At 38.9% G+C, this 18,244-nt stretch overlaps 1 protein-coding gene across 11 annotated transcripts in view; it reads right to left on the bottom strand.

Moving 5' to 3' along the window:
* The window catches only part of GAS2 (growth arrest specific 2), a 74,354-nt gene that overhangs the window by 29,046 nt on the left and 27,064 nt on the right, over window positions 1–18,244 (bottom strand). For all 11 annotated transcript variants that reach the window (XM_071559115.1, XM_071559121.1, XM_071559119.1 and 8 more), the window contains exons 4-5: window positions 11,640–11,781; window positions 2,401–2,464 (exon numbers count right to left, since the gene is read on the bottom strand). In XM_071559115.1, the coding sequence (XP_071415216.1) occupies window positions 2,401–2,464; window positions 11,640–11,781 (206 nt within the window). The remainder of the gene's footprint in view (window positions 1–2,400; window positions 2,465–11,639; window positions 11,782–18,244) is intronic.

Below are 18,244 nucleotides of genomic sequence, written 5' to 3'. Positions count from 1 at the left end.
GTAAGAGTCCTGTGTATTGTCAATGCCATCCTGCAGGACACTTCCCTCTTAAATCTTCCCCCTGTATCCACATGACAATGCCAGGGCATACAAGGGCCCATTTTAGCTATTGAAATTCTGGCAGATGACCTCAGAATTTTGTTTTCATAAACAACTGAAAACCATGATAATTTCTCAGGTAATTCTATTTTTATTAGGATCTGGGCTTTGAACTACCATTCTGTGAGCCAAGTGGTCCCACCAGTTTCCCTCTCTCTGTGCAGTCCATCCCTCAGGCCCATCTGTCTCTAGTTAGGCTGAAAGGACATTGGGAGATAACCTGCTAAAAGCACTGCTGAGGCAAAGATAAACCATCACCTGCCTGCCCTTCCACAGGGTGACTGCTGAACGGGTCCAAGTGCAGGAGAACAGAGCTCAGTGCTATCTCCTGCTCAAACAACCTTCATTCTGGCTCATTTCTGCCTCAAGCATCAGCCTGTTTGCATTAAATACAAAGGCTTAGGTCGCCTTATGGGAGTTACAGAGCCTGAAGAATAAGAGGAATCTGGCTGGGCAAAGTGTGCCAAAAGCTGCCTCCTTGCCATGGGTAACCCACTTTGAACACACCTTTCTGTTTCTGATACATCAAAGGAAGAGAAAAGTAAGGAATTATTCAGTCTCTTCCTCTCCATTCTTTAAGAACAGACTAAGGCACCTTTCCAAAGATCTCTGCCAGTGCTTCCCTGCACTCCAGTGGAGGCAGTGATAAATTCTCCCTTCCCACGGAGTTCTAGTTTACCACAGCTCAGGCAAAACTGGGATCCCACATTTGGTTTTCAATTACATTAACCTGATGTTCCACTTCCATAGTTTTTGTGCACCTTTGAAATGAACAGGATTTAAACAGTTTGTTTCTGAAGAGATACCAGAGCAGAAACAAGTAGACAGATGTTATTTGACCCCTAATCTGCAAACAAAATTAAAATGCAGAAACATAAATACGATATATAAAATACATTGATGATATGTGGCATTGATGACATGTAGCATAAATAAAACTAAAATATAAATATTTTAAAGGCAAAGGGATAGATATGCATAATAAACAAAAGCATGGTTTATTTATTTGTTCAGTATTTCTTTTCATGTCTGGAACAGAAAACATCTGAAACATAGAAGCTTAAGACAAATATAAAGGGTAAGATTCTATTTTAATTCCCTTGTAGATCTGTTGAGAAATCAAATCTCACTGCAAAATGAGATTAATTTAACTGAACCCAGTTGAGCAAAATCCACCACTGCCACTGACATGCATTCCCTGAGGAATTCCCTATCAAGTAATCAACCTGGAGCAGGCATTCCTGAGAGTTGGGTCTGTCCCCCGGATGGGGATCTGGAAAGCACAGTTAGTTTGCTCAAGTAAATTAAGATTCATTAAACTCCATTTCATTATGCACCTACTTTCTTATTTATGGGAAGGTCAAATAATTTTGTTTTTCTATGTTGGACTGAATCAAAGTTTTAGAGATAACAAAATTTCAGAAAACTGGAAATCCACTATTTTTCTGGTCACTGCTCTTCCTATGCAGCTTCCACTGACAGCAAGGGCTTTTCTGACACCTGACCAAGGAACAAATGTCCAACTAAGCAGCTTCCCAGGTGAGTTCATTCACAAATATGAATACACATTAGGCAATTATAACATGACCAATACTAGTCCTTAAGGCAGGAATAAACAGGGGTCTCCTCACGCTGATTGTCACCACAAGGGATTCTTCTGAAACTAGCGGAACTCTGAAGAGTGAGGCACTGCAGTTTGACACACATGGATGAACACAACTGCTATTGAAATGCATGGCTGGGCAGCAGCACTGCTGCTCATGTATTTTTTAGCAACTATGTGGGTTAAATTTGCATCTGCAAAAAGGGAAAATCATGTTCTAGTTACAGTCATTTTGATTGTCCATCAAACGTCACTGTTGCCTTGACATCAAAGATAACATGACAATGTAACGAAGGTCCAGCATGGCTGGAATTATCTAGGTCAGATTCAGGCCATGTGAAGATCAATTTAGTACCAGTAAAGTTAATTAAATCACAGTTGTTTATAGAGAGATCTGACTATGAAATGGAGAAACAGCTCAAAGCTTTCTTTAGAAAAAACCACAAAAAATCCAACTCTTTCCTGTCCTAATACAAAGACAGCCAACAAATATCTTCCCTGAAGTGATGGTACAGAGGTTTCCTATATTTGTTAACAACTGCCCTCAGGATACTCTTGAGTGACATCAAGGCAAACATTTTCCTTGAACATAATGAGCACAAAAGTTACCTTGAGATGTGCTGATTTATCAAGTCTCTCAATAGCCACTGCTGTCAAGCATGCAAATATTTCATCATTCTTTAAATATTTTCACCTACCTTGCAGCAATCCTCCCAAGTTCCAGCAAACAAAGACACACCTCTCTTGGCTGCTTGTGGAGTACTGGAAAAGCAAAATGAAGATGGAAAACATTGATAAATAAAAGCTATTTTAAAGATCTTACTGATGGAATGGGACCTAAGCATCAACATCTGTAACTCATGACTGATAAAACTTAAGTTTTCTTTGGCTTGCAGTGGAGTTTTACTGGTATAAAAGGGATGAAATTGAGTGGCTCTCAGGGTGCAGACAGTTAGGAAGTTCCATTTAGTTATCCAAATCACTGAGTAATTACTTGGGCTAATTGGTAATCTACAAGCAATTAATAATTTGAAAATAATCAAGAATTCTGGCAGGACACTTAAGTCAAATGTTAAAAATAACATTAGAATGATACTTTCTAGAAACTAAAAAAATTCTTGTCCTTTAGATCACTATTTTTCTTAGCCAATTTAAATCACAAAAATAACAAAATTGCATTAGCAAAGGTATATCTTACTATAAACTTGGTCCTGAATTTTTCATAATCTACTCTTAAAGCAAATATGAAACTAGAATGCTTTAGAAATTCAGTTTATTATAGTAAAGTATCCCAAACCAACAAATAATAGTTTCTTCTTTCTATATACATAGACATATGCAAGTTTTCATGCCTGGATTCCACACAGAACAGGTAGTTTTTAAGCTTAAGAAGGAGCTGTGACAGAGCATGAACTTCTCATGGTCAGAGACTGAATGTTGAGGGTTAATGACTCAAACAAGGGCCACCTGTAAGGGCAGCAGGTGTTTTGCATCCCTCAGGGAAGGGAGGAGGAGACTTCCTGGGTGTGTGGTGACCACAAGCACAGCCCAGGTGCAGAAGGGATCCCACCCACCAGAGGATGCCCAGGGCAAACCAACCTTTGTTTAGCAAAGGGCTGGGTTTGAGCCAGATAAGGAGAAGGCTGATAAGAAACAGAGGTGGGATTGTGTCTTGTATCATGCCAATGTTCTCCCTTACACAACTGGCTCAGGTGTAGAACTTCCCTCCAGGGGAGGCACTGGGACATTCTCAAACAGGCCTGAAGGTGTCCATCCCTTCTGATGGCCCCAGCTGACTCAGCTCTGCTGATGTGAGGGGCAGCCACCGTGTCTCAGGGGGGTCCCAAACCATCGCAGCCCCCCAAGGTGTCCCCAGCCTCATTTCTGGGCCTCCCACCAGAGACTGCACATGATGCACAGTGTCACATCAGGCTGTAACATCCCCTCCAGCCCAGGGGTACCTGGGCATTGCCACCTGAGCCTGGAGGGGTGTTAACCCACTGAGCTCTGTGTTTGGTGGCTTCCCCCACGCCTGATGGACAGAGATGACCATCACTGTGATCAAGGGACATCTGAACTGCAACAATCATGTCTCTGGACCCACAGAGGTGGTGATACCTTTCCTCTCCACGATCTACTTTTATCCTCTTTTCCTCTTCCTTTCTTTTCCTTACATATTTTCTCAAGTGACAGCTTGATAATTCATACTGTTGCATTTCTATAGATAATAACCAAAACAGCTGCATCCCTCCTTTCCACTGCAACCAAATTGTTCTCAGATAAACCTGCCATATACAAAGTAATCTATTACCAAGAACCTCTGTTAACCTCATCTTCAGGGGTGGGTCATAACAATTATGAAATACCACCATAAACCAATATAATTTTCCCCCCTGCCAATGATTCCAACAGCTAAAGGAGTAAAGGAGTTTAGGAGTAAAAAAATTCCTTCCTTCTGTAAAGGAGTTCAGCTAAACATATAAGCAAAATCCAAAATCAACAAAAGAAGAAAGATCTGTGGCTGTTTGGACAAGCAACTGTCCAAAACTCCAAAAGAGGAAAGTAAAAGTATAAAACAAAAAAGTAATTTATGTGTACAAGAACATCTATTCTCCAGATACACCTACTGCAGCAAAGCCATCTGTGGTGGATAAAAATAAGGTTTTAAAAATCTCTGCAATAATCAAAAGATTTGCACCTTACACTTCATATTAATTGACACCAAAAAGTGAGTATGTGTATAAATCAGAAAAAAAAGAAACAGCATCCAAATTCGTTTGTTTTTACTGAGTAAAGATCAAGACATCAGCTGTATAAACATTTGGTAATCTAAAGACTCACCTAACTCAAATGCATGAAGCAAAAATACCATACCTGAAAAAGATATTTCAATGTCTAGTTAAAGCTCTGAAAGTAATCACTTTGTTCTATTTATGTATGAGACCCAAAAGGGGAATCCACAGACTCAAACACCTCTAGATAAGCAGTGCCCTGGGGGCAGACCTTCAACTCCTGCAACTTCAACCTCTACTGATGTGAATAAATGTAGGTAAGTGGTGGGAGCTGAATGCTCCTCCCAACTCCTTCCTGGTGTCTCTGCAGCCCTTCAGGTGTGTGCATTCTTCCTCTTTAAGCTCATCCAAACACATTTCAGGAGTGAAAGTTCAGAGCATGAAAACAAATTGCATTGCACTAGGAAAAGTATTTTTCTCCTTCAGCCACCTGTTGCTAAGGATGCAAACATTGCAAACTTGAACATTCAGCTATTCTCAATATTCTTCCTTGCCACAACACAGTAATTTCATTAAATATTTACCTTTCATTTCAGTATTTTGAAGTGTTACATTCATTGCCCTAGAAGTGTATTCTTCTGGTTTTATACCAGTTGGGACTGTCCCAAAATAAAATTTGATTTTAAGACATGAGGGATCCCCCAAAATATGAATGGAATAAACTGGGTTTGGAATAGTCAAAGGGAGTCAGCTGTAATTCATACATATGTATATCTGATTAACTTGGGAATGGAGGAGAAAAAGAGACATTCAACTACTATTATTTGCAAAAGTATAACTAGAAAAGAATTTGATTAAAAAAGGTAGAGCATTTTTTTGTCAATGCTCTACCTAAACAAAATTCCAGTCCTTTAGCAAATCTGACTCAACACAATCCAGACACATTTCATGCATTTCACACTGAACAATGTGACACAGTGAAACCATTGTTAGAGGATGAAGAGCTGTGCAGGCCATAACCAACCACAGAAACAAACATCTGGTCATCTGATAAGAAGATGGTGACAGTGCCTCTAACCAGAAAATGTTAGCACTCCTGAGGACTATACAGCATATCTATTTGGAGACTTCAGAAGCAAATAAACGTTATTTTGGATTCTGCTATACCCACTGGATGGCATGAAAAGTTGAGAGATGTATCATAGCAAGTAAACTAACACAGCCAGCCCTAATTGTAGCCCAAGTACTTCACTTTGCATCACAAATACAATTTCTGTATGCATTTTCCCATAATTTTTCAAGAGAGAAAACAAAATTCCTGGAGAATCATTGTCCAGCCCTCCCCTACCAAATACTGGCAAGGTGAATTGTCCCAGTAGGTGGTCATAAGCAAGGAGCAATTTGTAAGCACAAAAGTCCCATGCACTAGGCATGCATAAGATGAATGGAAATATCCATCTTGCTTGAGAGTCTCATTGATGACATTTACTTGACAAGAACACAATGGGAAGGTTTAAAATTAGTGCATACCATTCCAGCCCATTTTAGGTGTCCTGACAGTTACAGCTCCTTTTGCTTTCCATCTCATCTCTTCAATGCTTTCCTGCTGTCCTCACTGCCTGCACCTTTTCAAGCTGCCTCCAGTGACTCCTTTTTCACAGTAATTCCTTTTCAGCTCCTAGCAAGCTTTTCCCTCTGCTCTTCTCTGCCAATAACTTTCCTCCACACTGCTTCCACCTTGGTGCTGCCCTGCTCTCCTTTTGCAGCTCTTCATTTTCTGTTCACTCACCCCTTGTGTTCCTCCCATGTACTTCCATGTCTATTATCTGCTGTTCCCACACTCTGCATCCTTCATCCCCTTCCCCAGGGGTCCCTTCCCAAGTGCTCGATGCTCCCAGAGGAGCAGAGAGAGCAAAGGAGAAGCAGCCTCTGCCTTCAGCACTGTCAGGCCCTGGGACTGTGAGGAGACAGAAAAATCACCGCACATGCAGTTCATGGATTTTCTGAGCATGTTTAAACTGAGAGTTCACAATAACAAATGTTCAGGTCTTCTGTTTTGTGGGTTTGTGCTTGGTTGTTTTAAATCAGTACAATGCCCAGCCACACCACAGGAACAAACTTCTCACACTTTCCTGCTGAGGTTCAAATCTTGGCTCCCACCACTTTTATAGATCAGTTTTAGTGAAGTCAGCCTCCCTTCATAAACTATGTTGGGGGTTTTTTTTGTTGTTTTTTATTTTTTTAAGGTATCAGGCATAGCTGAATCAAAAAAAGTGAACATGATTTCTGTTTCTAAAGCATTCTTTAGCTCACTAGAAGCAGCAAAAGAGTTTCTGAAGTGGCTTAGTATTTATTATTATGGGTGTGCAACTGCCATCAGAATTCACACAAGTTTAGGGAAAGTTTTCCAAAACGTTGGTCTTTGGATCCTTCTTTCTATTGTCTCTCACCTTCTCCTTTAATACTTTTTATTCTGATCCTATAGGAGTCTTTTTTTTCTTTGAACGTTACGTTGTCAACTCTGTCCAACTTATCCCAAATACATCCTTGCCTCTGAATCAGTTATGCTGGGACAAACCTGTGTTTCCCTCTCATCCCCTGCTCTTTCCAGTGCAATCACTTATGGAAGCCTAAAAACAATCAAGGTGTCAAACACAGTAGATCTAAGGATAGTAAGGAATTCATCTGGAAGGAATATAGAGATTATCTAAACACTAATAATTTACTGGAATTCGTTAATTAAAGATATAAATCCAGTGGTAATAACACAGTGTCCAGGATGCTTCTATAGTCCTCAAACAAGACATATTTGATAATATTATGAGTAGTTTAGTAAAGTGTTGTGAATGATGGGACAAAACCTTATTCTGATGCAACTTCATGTAAAATTCTACATACTGTTACAATATCTAAATATATCAGTGTAAAAGAACAGACAAAACAATTCCATCTTGTATGAAATCAGATAAACTAGAGTAGTATTTAAAAAATCATTTGCCCCATGTATAAAATATTTTGAAGCAATATTTTTTTAAAATAAAATTTAAACCCGCAGTGTTAGAAGAGAGATCAGAGGTGTTTAAATCTATTATTTCCACTAAAGCATGAGATGCTTGTGTTTAGGGAAGCTGTCCATTAAATTCAACCAATCAGTTGCATCAAAAGAAGTGCATGTCACATACTGTGTGTACACACAGGTAGTTACAGAATATACAAGCACAAAACATCAACACATCCACGGCATCCAGCAACTCCAAACCCAAAGGACACACATCAGCATGCTGGCACACTTGGTGGCAAACCCTTTTCTTGCTGAGTAGACTTTATCATGGAAGAGATGCAGAATATTCATTGGTTCCAAATCCTATAATCATCCAACAAGACTCTATTACCACACAGAGTTCAGAGCTCAGGCTTTAAGTTCACTTCACTAAAGCAAGCACAGAAAATCTTACCATTCTTACTAATTGTCCCAGCAGAGTTTCTTCAAGTATTACACTCTTCAGGCTTGAACACACAATTACAAACAGCTCCACCTGGAATGCTTTCATAAATAACATTACCAGAGCTGTGTGGATCTGCTGCCCTAAAGCTTGTACAGGGAACCTGCAAAGCCTACTGAGAGTGGGAACAGAGGAGTTACAGACAGGATTACTGTTCTCACACTGCAGAGAGTTGGTGCATTATGTTCACAGTCCTGATATGGCACAAATTTTGACCTCTGATACACCTAAGAACTCTACTAAATGACACCGTAACTCAAGAGCTGCCCAGATGACCAAAGTTTGGATTTTGAATCATATTTTTGTATTTGTATTAAAAAAGCTAATTCTTTCTTCTTTAAAAACATTAACTATAAAAATTAAAAAATACAATAAGCATGCTAAATTGGTCAGGGATACAGAGAGCATGCAGTCTCCCTCTATTCTGCAGCATTCAGGAGCATCACTTTGTCCTTTTTCTGTGATTTCACAGATCCTTTTGTCTTCTCTGAAGCTCATACAACAGCTACAACACTCTCCTTTCCTTTGCAAAGGCATTAACTCTGAGACTTTTCTGCCGTGTCTTAACAAAAAGCTGTATTTCTGATTTGTTTGCATTTTAACCCATGTCAAAGTGTGATAACATTCAGCAAAACAAAATACATCATTATAGACTACCAACAAGTTAGTAGTACAAGTGCATTGTCTTCAAAGTTTTGAGCTCAATAATGTTCTCTTTCAATGATCTTTAAAGTAACTCCTGATTAAAGACATAACCATATATACCAGCACCTATTTTTCATTCTATTTATTTTCCCTTCTATTTATTTTGAAGAAAGACTTCAATCCTGTTTCTATGTTTAGCTCAGCTGAATAGCCCAAATCCAACAAACCATTTGAAACCCATGCTTAATTTTAAATAATGACATAAATGACTAAATTAGCCTGCAAGTGAAGGCCGAGCAGAGTGCCATGAGCAGGTCTACTCTCCTGCTGGTTGGATCAGTCCCAGAAGGAGCAAAGCCTCTGGGAATGCTCCAGGTTCCCACCAGCATCACTCCTGTGCATCTCCTGAGGCATGGACTGTCCCTGTCCCTGCAGGGTCTGGGGGACACAGTTTCCTCCCCGGGAGGAACACCTTACTCCCTTCTCAGTGCTAAAATACAGGAGTGTGGGATCCATTTGTGGGCAGTTACACTTGCATGACTTCAAAGACTTCAGAACTCATTTTGATGAGAATGGATTTCTAAGTAATGAGAAATAATAGCAATTAATATTTTCTTAGCTAATAGAGATCTCATTTTACTGGTCTCTAATAGATTTGGGTTTTTTTTAAAAATCAGTAGTGTCACAAATCCATCATTCAAGTACTTCAGTGCACCAAATCTTCAAAATTGCTCTTATACTGTTAGAACACCTATTTGCCAGAAAAAGACCTCAGGAATGTTTAATATTATACAGTGGCATGAAGAAAAACCTCACTATGTGCATCTAATTAAATAATACAGTATTTACATACCTCAAGGCAGACAGAATAGAGTAAAAATGAGGATAAAAATCCACTCAATTGAGAACATTGACAGTAAGAAAGGTTTTTCAATACAGACAGAAAACAGTTGCTTTATCACTAGCAATTTACACATCAGATTACACTTTATAGCCACAGGGAAAAACAGAAGAGAACACAAAAACCAGTTACCTCTGTAACCACAATTTCACCATAATTATTTATTACCAAAAATGCAGAATCCAATGAGGCAGTGCAAGCACTCAGATGTCATACACACGTTTCTCACTGCTTTGAAAAGAACCTTGGATATTACTTACCTTTGCTGGATTTTTATTTCCTATGAAGAGGCGAAGTGATTTGCGGGAGAGAGAGGAACACAGAAGCTTTAGATTGGCAACTGTTAGGATTTATCATTATTTCTGAGGCATTAGAAAAACCTCCAATGAAATTCAAACTTTGAGTTGTAGCTCTAACCAAAGGAGAATAGTAGCTACTGGTTTTATCAAATTTTTTTAATTTATTTTTTTTAATGGCACAGTCACCATCTCCTTTTCAAGTTCACAAAAGCAGGACAAAATATTACCAAGCCCTGATCTTATTTCCAGAACCATAAATCTTTTCCACTAGTACATTCTATAATAAGAGAGGGAAAAGAGATGTTAGTTTTCAATCAGTGAAGAAAGTCAGTCACTGAGCAAACAAATCTAACAGAGCACAGGTTTGAGCACTGTGTGTTCAGGAATACTTCAGTTCAGTTTTCTGAGAGATCTCTTGAACACATTTGCACTCAATGTTGCCCTGTGCACATACACTGTGTATGTGTGAAAATTAACTCAGCAGGAAAAGTCAGTATTCAGCTACACCAATTCCAGCTCTAAGCAAGGTCTGGTTTCTTTCTTCACAATGCACAACAAAATCCCTTTAAACATGCTCTCAGTTAACTTATTATTAGAACAATGGTATACCACTGGGCTTCCCATAGCAGTACAAACTAAATACATTTAAGTATTCCATTAAGCACAGGTTCTTCTGCCTGTCTCAGGCACTGGAGGTCTGTGTCTCCTTCTGGTGTTTACAGTTTCTTCATCCTACACAATGTCCAACTTCTCCTGCATTTCAAATCATTGAAACTACAATTATTGTTCATCTTCCAAATTATTTACCATATCAAATAAAAATTTCATTATCAGGAATTAATTTAAAAACCCAAGTCTATTACACATATCGCCCTTATTATTTGTCACCTTTGTGACAATAATCTCTTCTCTGCCAAGCAGTTTCTCACAGACATATAAAATAATGTAATTAAAAAACCTCACAGGATAAAAGAACAGACAAATGAAAAAAAATCCTCAGAAATATTTACGCTAGACTACAGAGGCAGAGCAAGACTGTAAAAAATGGCAATAGATCAGTCACAACACATATAAGAACTTCAACAGGGCTGAGTTTTTGAGCACCAGAACAAAGAAGCTTCTTGATTCAGTACAGTGTGTTCATTTGTCCTGCACAGGAACCTGTCTGTGTGTCACCACACTTTTATCTGAGTGCAGACAACAAACATTTGACTCTCTTCATTTCATGAGGTTTGGCTGAAAAATTCGAGGCAAGATTTCTGAGTTTTCCTCTGAAGAGAGAAGAGTTAAAACAATGAAGAATATGTGGTACTAGAACAGTGGTTTCCTAAGCAATCCAGTTCCTCTCATGGAACACCCTGAAGCACTAGCAGTGTTGGATCAGTTTTTTCTGGAGCTGCACGAAGGAATCAGCTGGAAAAAGTGGTCAGCTGAAACAATTTGCATCTCCTTGTCTCCTGTGCAACCCATGAAATCTGCACAAACAGCCCAATTTCTGCAGCCAGAACCAAGCATGCATTGTATTCTGCTGTCCCAAAACATGAAAGCACCACCCTAAACACTGAACTACAAAACAGGATTCCATGCTCAAAAGAAAGGATGTGGAGAATGAAAAATTATCTGCATGCAAGAAATCATAGTAAGATTTTTCTCTCATTTAAGTTGCTATTACAATAGACTTAAATGTATTTTAAGTGATGTGTACTTTATTTGTTCATTCCACAGAAAAGGGGCAGAATTAACACAGTCAGACACAGGTCAGATTTGGAGTTGAGATCTATTCAGAGCCATTCTGTTTTTCAAGGGAAAACACACAAAAGTTATTTTCAATTACCAACTACCTAAAGAAATACATACCCAAACCTTCTGATTCAAACAGGCAGGTGTCATCCACGCCTACATCTCTGCACCAGGCTAAGAAATTTGCTGTGTTGTCCCGTGCAAAAAACGACCCTGAAGGAGCATTTGCTTTGCAGGGAATCTTCCGAACTGGTAAGGTCTGAAACCCAGAAAATTCTCTATTTAGATAAATGACATATGCTAGAATAATATTCAAGTACTATGAAATCAACATGCAGTTTTTGCATAGATGTATTGCCTTTACCATTAAAGGATTCCAAGCCATGAGAAGTGAATTTAACAGCATGAAGTTCTCAACCTTAAGGTCTTTCCAAAAGCATCATTGCAGTCCATGTAATGTAATGTCAAGAGCTGAACCAACATTAGTTACTTCTTAGGAATGTTAGCAACTACAGTTCTGGGATTTTCTGTTTGGTCCAGTTCAAGGGATTTAAAAAATAAAATTAAATTCATGAAGACAGACTTTAAGCAAGGAACTGAATTTTCCCACAATTAAGGGTGAATTACTTTCACTTCTAAGTTAGGAGGGAATCACAGTGTAAACAAATAGTCTTGAGGCCTAAAGACGACAAATACATCAGAAAGACCAGAGTTTCCAATTTAACAGCACACACAAGCCCCCTGTGCACAACACAGAAATGTAAATTTAGTAGCTCCAAGGTCCTGGACTGGCCAACACAGACAGGCTCTCGCTGCACCAGAGTAGTTCCATTTACATGGTTTCTGTGTCAGAGAGAATGCAACTGATACAGCATCAATATCTGAACCAAACAGCAATCATTTTGAGGCATATACAAAGAAAACTTCAGCATTTAGCTCTCACTTAAGATTTCTTTTCATCAAATAAAAAATAGCTCTCATTGATGGCAAAACGTTCATTCCTGGATCTACTTCCAAATTTCTGTTCCTAACAGACCAGAAACCATTATCAGAAATGGGAAGAGGGGCAGAAAAAAGACACAGCAGTAAGCTTCTCTTTACAACAGTTTTTAGCAGCATAGTAATGTCAGTATTTAAAGCCAGCTTAGAAAGAATTTAAACATTATATTAGACATGATAGCAGCGATGCAATGGCAGAACAACTTTATGCTACTGCCCACTGTATACCCGACCATCCCCATAGACTGCAGATAGAGAAAGTGCAGGGATAAACACCATTCTGCCTATTTTATTAACAGGTCAGTGGGAACTCAGAAATTGTCTTAGATATAGAAACATGTCTTACAGGTCTATGTATTTAGAGCTATTCCTCAAATCACCATCCAGCTCTCATTTGCCCGTGATTCTTACTCCAATCACATAATTTACATTTCCTTGTTTGTCAAAAACTGGGCTTGTGGTTCAAAGTATTTGTAAGGAGGTATTAATACTTTTCTGTAATGTATTATAAAACACTGACCAGTTTTACATGATATTTTAAATTAAAATCCAAGTAAACTTCATGTCAGAGACAACATATCACCTCCTAGACCATCCTGAACAAGTGAGGGGAAGGAGGAAGAAAGTAGAGAAGTAAAAATTGTCTAATCCAGAAAAAATAAAGAACTATGAAACCTGAATTCTTTCAAAAGGCTCTAGATATGGAACAACCTTACAGATCAGACTACAACAACGTTTTTAAATAGTATTTTAACCTTCTTTCCATTCTTTTGGGTGAATAAAAGGAAAAAAAAGGGTGAAAAAATGCTCAGTTCTTAGAGAACAGAGATTTAATTTAAAAAACAAAACAAGTAATAAAAAGCTGTTAGCACTAGACATATTTCTAGACTAGCACCCTTTTCACGTCACACTAATTTCTTCCAAGAAACAATGAGTATCTGTATCCTGAGGCAAATTCTTATTATACCCTACCAAGTGCTTCACACGTTCTATTTCCTCTCTTTGACTCAGTCTTAGGAAGAAGAAATGCAGCATTTCTCCATCTCTATCTACCCCTATATCCTTTCAAATGGACAAGTCTAATGATCTTTAAAGAGCACCTTCTTCCAAAAGGGGTCAGACACAAGTCTCTGGCAGCCTGTTGGAGGAAGGTCAGCTAGTCCAGACTGCATACAGAGGAAAGCTGTCAAAACAAGTCTTCTGCTTCATGATTTTCTACTAAATCTTACACAAAATATTTCAGAAACCTTATAAAAGTTCCTTCTTCAAAAGCATTTTCCAAGAGGTCTGAGCTGACCTGACCTCCTTTAGTGCAGAAGAGGAACAAGAGATGAGACTGGTCATGACTTTAAGGTAGTTTAGTTCCTCAGGTCCTGACAGCATCTGTTCTGTGGGTTTTAGTGTTTCAGTGGAATCAATCCCTTCAGAAATACACAGCTAGTTTATAATTAACCCCAATTTGTCAGTAAATTCAAAGAGGGGCCATTTCATACCATTGTATCTTAGTCTAGTTACATAAAACATCCACTGTACATACAGTATACTCATACAATCAAATTACCAGCAGCTCTAAATTGGTTTAACAACATGAAAACCAAACAGAATGAACTTCTTTTCCAACATCATCTCTGCTTGGACCAGATTATCTGAAGTGGATGTTGACCCAACTGAGTGAATAGGTCAACAAATTGTATCTCACACATACTCTTTGGAATTTTTGATTATGTTCAGTTTGAAGCACAAATCCTGGAATAGCAGCACTGTGACAGGAACAAGATGACAAGAAGCCAGCTCCAGTATTCCTGGCACTTGCAGACTTGTGCATAAGGTGCTCCAGAAAGCAGGGAAAGGAAATAAGGCTACAGTCCCTGTATGTGTGAGAGCAGCCCTGCAGTGTCAAATCATGTCACCTCTCACTTCCCTCTTCACTTCTCATCTCTGGATTTTTCAGTGTCCATGTGTTACTCCACTCTCAGGCTTGCCTTTGCAGAAAGCCAGCCAGTCTTCTCCAGGACAAAACTTGGTTCTAATGCCAAAAACTGCTCAGAAGGGGGTCACAGGTGAAATCCCACTGGGTTTGTTTGCTGCCACTCAGTTCCCCAACTCCAGACAATTCTGTGCCATTGAAGTGCTTTGCCCTTCCACAACCCCTGCCAAACAGCCCATATTCCTTCATGTCCTGCTAAGGGCATTAAACACTGTTCTGGAAGTCTGTGATAGAACACTCATATTATTTCAGAACATTTGAACAACAACAAAACCCCAACCCAAGCCAAGCAACAACAACAACAACCCATAACTGTGCTCCATGACTGGTGGCTGCCATCTGGACATCGGAGGAGACTTGGACTCACTGTAGGCACTGCCCATCTGCTCTCCTTGGCCCTGAGCCCACTGGGCATACAGAAGCCCCCAGCACTGGTCCTGGAGACCAGGAGCTGCTCCTTGGCACAGATGCCCTTGGCCACCCTTGGCTCCTGGTTTATTTGCCCTTTTACCCAAACAGCTAGAAGGGAAGAGGCAACAGGAGAACCTGCACTGCCTTTCTCTCAAGGAGCCTTTGGGAAGGCATTGCAGTGCCTGGCAGGAATCCATAAACCCCCAGTATTCCCCTGGGTTACTGCTGCTCCCCAATAATAATACATTCATAAATCTGATTCTAAATATTTATTATCTTCTGATTTCGGTGTATCACAATGACTGAATATAGAATTTCTTTCAAGAAGATCAATCCCAGAACAGATGGTTTATGTGCCAGAAATCACCTGAAACTTCATGCATGTCACAGACTGCCCACAAATGACACTTCTATACTTTGACAACTAAGACAGAGCTTTAACCACATCAGTTAACCCAGCTTCACTCTGAAGCCTGGGCATTCATGGAACTTGCGACATTTCTTTTACAAATATAAGGATTATGGGGTCTTTCAGAGGTCCATTTTTGGTAGTAAGAGTGTGGTACTGAACATCACACTTTATTAAGCAGATTTATGATGTTCTCTAGTTTTGCACCAACAGAAAAGATGTTTAACAAATGTCCCAAACAACTCAGAAGTGACAAACACCCAAGACATACCCTGGGACACAGAAGGGAAAAAAACCTACATTACTGAAGAACAAAAAATAATTTAAAAAAAAAGCTTTAAGTCATTTTCTGGGGCAAACACTACACACATAAATATCCCTGGCATCACATGAGCTCACTATAATTCAGCATTCTAAATTTCATCCCACTTCCCACAATATTAGGGTGTTTCTGAAGAGAACAGCAAAAAACCCTACCCTCTTTTCTGTTCAATAACAGCACCACCAGGTATATCATACAAATCATAGGTAAATACTCATATTTTATTATCACCTAATAAATTTCTCTACCACCTTCCAAATAGCAGTCTACTTTTTAAATATTTCCCAAACTGTCACTGTAATGTTGAAATGAAAGCTCTTATTTAAGAAAGGTTTTGTGCACAAGTAGTTTTTACTGATTTGTATAAATGGCCTGACTATTTCAGAAGTGCTTTCTAACAGATCATTCTGAAGTAATTAGGTTTCCATATGGCAGAAATGACTTTTGTTGACATAGTATGGTATAACCAGAGTTGCTTTGAAACAGCAGTGGCTGCAATTACTGCTCTCCAGTATCATGACAACAATTCCCCAGTGACACTCCCTTTACAGTCTTGTCCTGTTGAAGTCCATGCATGTGGTTTCATGCAGGATGTGAAAGTGTGAGTGAAACACATGATGCAAGCCTGCAAAAATGCTGTCACGTTCACTTCCAAACCCAAAAGGGACTCTCTTGCACTGATGCTGTGAAATCACATGGAAAATTGTATTTTTGTGCTGCTTTTTCAAAACAAGGGTTCGCAAATGCATGCTAAAATCCTAATTTATTTATAGAAGACTTAAGATTTGAGGCAAATTTTGAGGATTCCTAATCGTATTTCCCTATGTGAATATTCACAACTTTTTGAACTGTCACTTATGCTTGAATAGAAAGAAAAAGCTGAGCAATTTTGTGTGCTATGAAGAAGGATTACAGTGAGCATGGTACCCATGGGAAAGATTTGCCTGTATCTCCTGGTGACCTACATTTACCAAAATAGCAGTAAAATGATGCTGTGCAGTAGCTGACTGCAGGAGTGTCTCTAGTTTGGCCACTGAGTGTTACATGGGCATAAATTCATACTGAAATGTGATTGTATCAGCTGGATAGAACAGTTATCTGTTTGGAAATTTCCTACAGTTTTGCCTTTAACTCAGCTCTGTGGCCAGTGGCATTTGTTTGTCTTCTGAAACTCCTCCCTCATTTTGCTCAGGTATTCTTAGAAAAGCCCTCCTTCCTTATAAAATCTAAATTAGCTGTTGAGGATGGGAATTGTAAAGGAGAAGTTCTGCCACAATCTTCTTTGTAAAAACCATTTTGCTCTGTCTTTTATTAATTTGTTAAACATAAGTGACCTGGGGCTCATGGCTACAGGAGCTCACTCCTTCTTATGGAGCTGTTCCAACTCCCCTCCCCACAGAGTGACAACACCACCAGACCATCCTTCAGTCACTTGCTGATCTTAATTCTTCAGGAACTCAAACACAAAATACTTCAGACCCCATTTATAAATTACCAAAGGGGGGTTCAGACACTGATCCCAGCAAAGGAAAATTGAGTTTACCCAAGACTGCTTTGCAGTGCCAAAATTCAGGTTTCAGAAAGCGTCATGAGGCATGAACTAAACCTTAAATTAATGAAACTTTAATATCTACAAGGTAAAATAACTACTCCTTGGCAAGGTGAGCCCAGCTTTGTTTTCTCCCTACCCCAGGCAGGATGGAAGAGAACACTTTTCAAATGTAACAACTGGACAAACAGTCAAAAGCACATGCTAAATGCATATGCAAAATGGATAGAAGGAATTCTGAATATGGAAATACATACAAGAATTTAAAAGCAATTCCCACTGAAAACCAAAACAAAACAAAAAACTAAGATAAGAAATATAAACCCCTCAGGTCTCCTAACGCTGCAAAACAAGAGTTAAAACCCAGGAAAATCTGAAATAGGAAAACTCAATATGGAAGTTTTGAAGACTTAGGAGACAGTAATAAATTGCCAAACTTCAGCAGACATGGAACAACTTCTAGATCAGTAAAAAACAACATTGCACTTACTACACAGCACCCTTAAGCATTAACTTAACAAGTGGCTAAACATTGTCCTTCAGTGAAATACAGTCTTTACATTGACATATTAAGTCCTCTAGAAATATGTCATTTTAATGGAATAGGAGATTGGATTTCAAGTTTAAAGATCATGTGTTGACCAGATTTTTACCCTGTGTAAACACTGAAGAGATCATCAAAAGCCAAAAATCACTCATTATCAGCTTCCTAGATTCTAAGAAAGCACTTGTGAATACTTTGGAATCCCTGGCAGATTTGGGATATGCCAATAAAAATAATTAACATGATCAAGGCTTTATATAAACACACAGACTACAATGTTCAAATAAATACAGTGAATGCTTTAGCCATGGAATTATGTGTCAAAGTAGAACACATTCTCCCACATAGAGTGTTGTAACTTCTTAAGAGTAAGCACAGATGGAGAATAAGCTTAGTTTAAAAACAAGACAGTTTTAAAAGTTAAGAACTTTTTCCTGGCTTTGTTCTTCTTAGCCCTCTGTCCAAGACACACCTTACTCAGCACACAGCAAAAGGCTGGTT

The sequence above is a fragment of the Pithys albifrons genome, chromosome 6, assembly GCF_047495875.1.
Source record: "Pithys albifrons albifrons isolate INPA30051 chromosome 6, PitAlb_v1, whole genome shotgun sequence".
Taxonomy (NCBI): Eukaryota; Metazoa; Chordata; class Aves; order Passeriformes; family Thamnophilidae; genus Pithys; species Pithys albifrons.
This window is presented reverse-complemented; position numbering and strand designations above follow the sequence as displayed.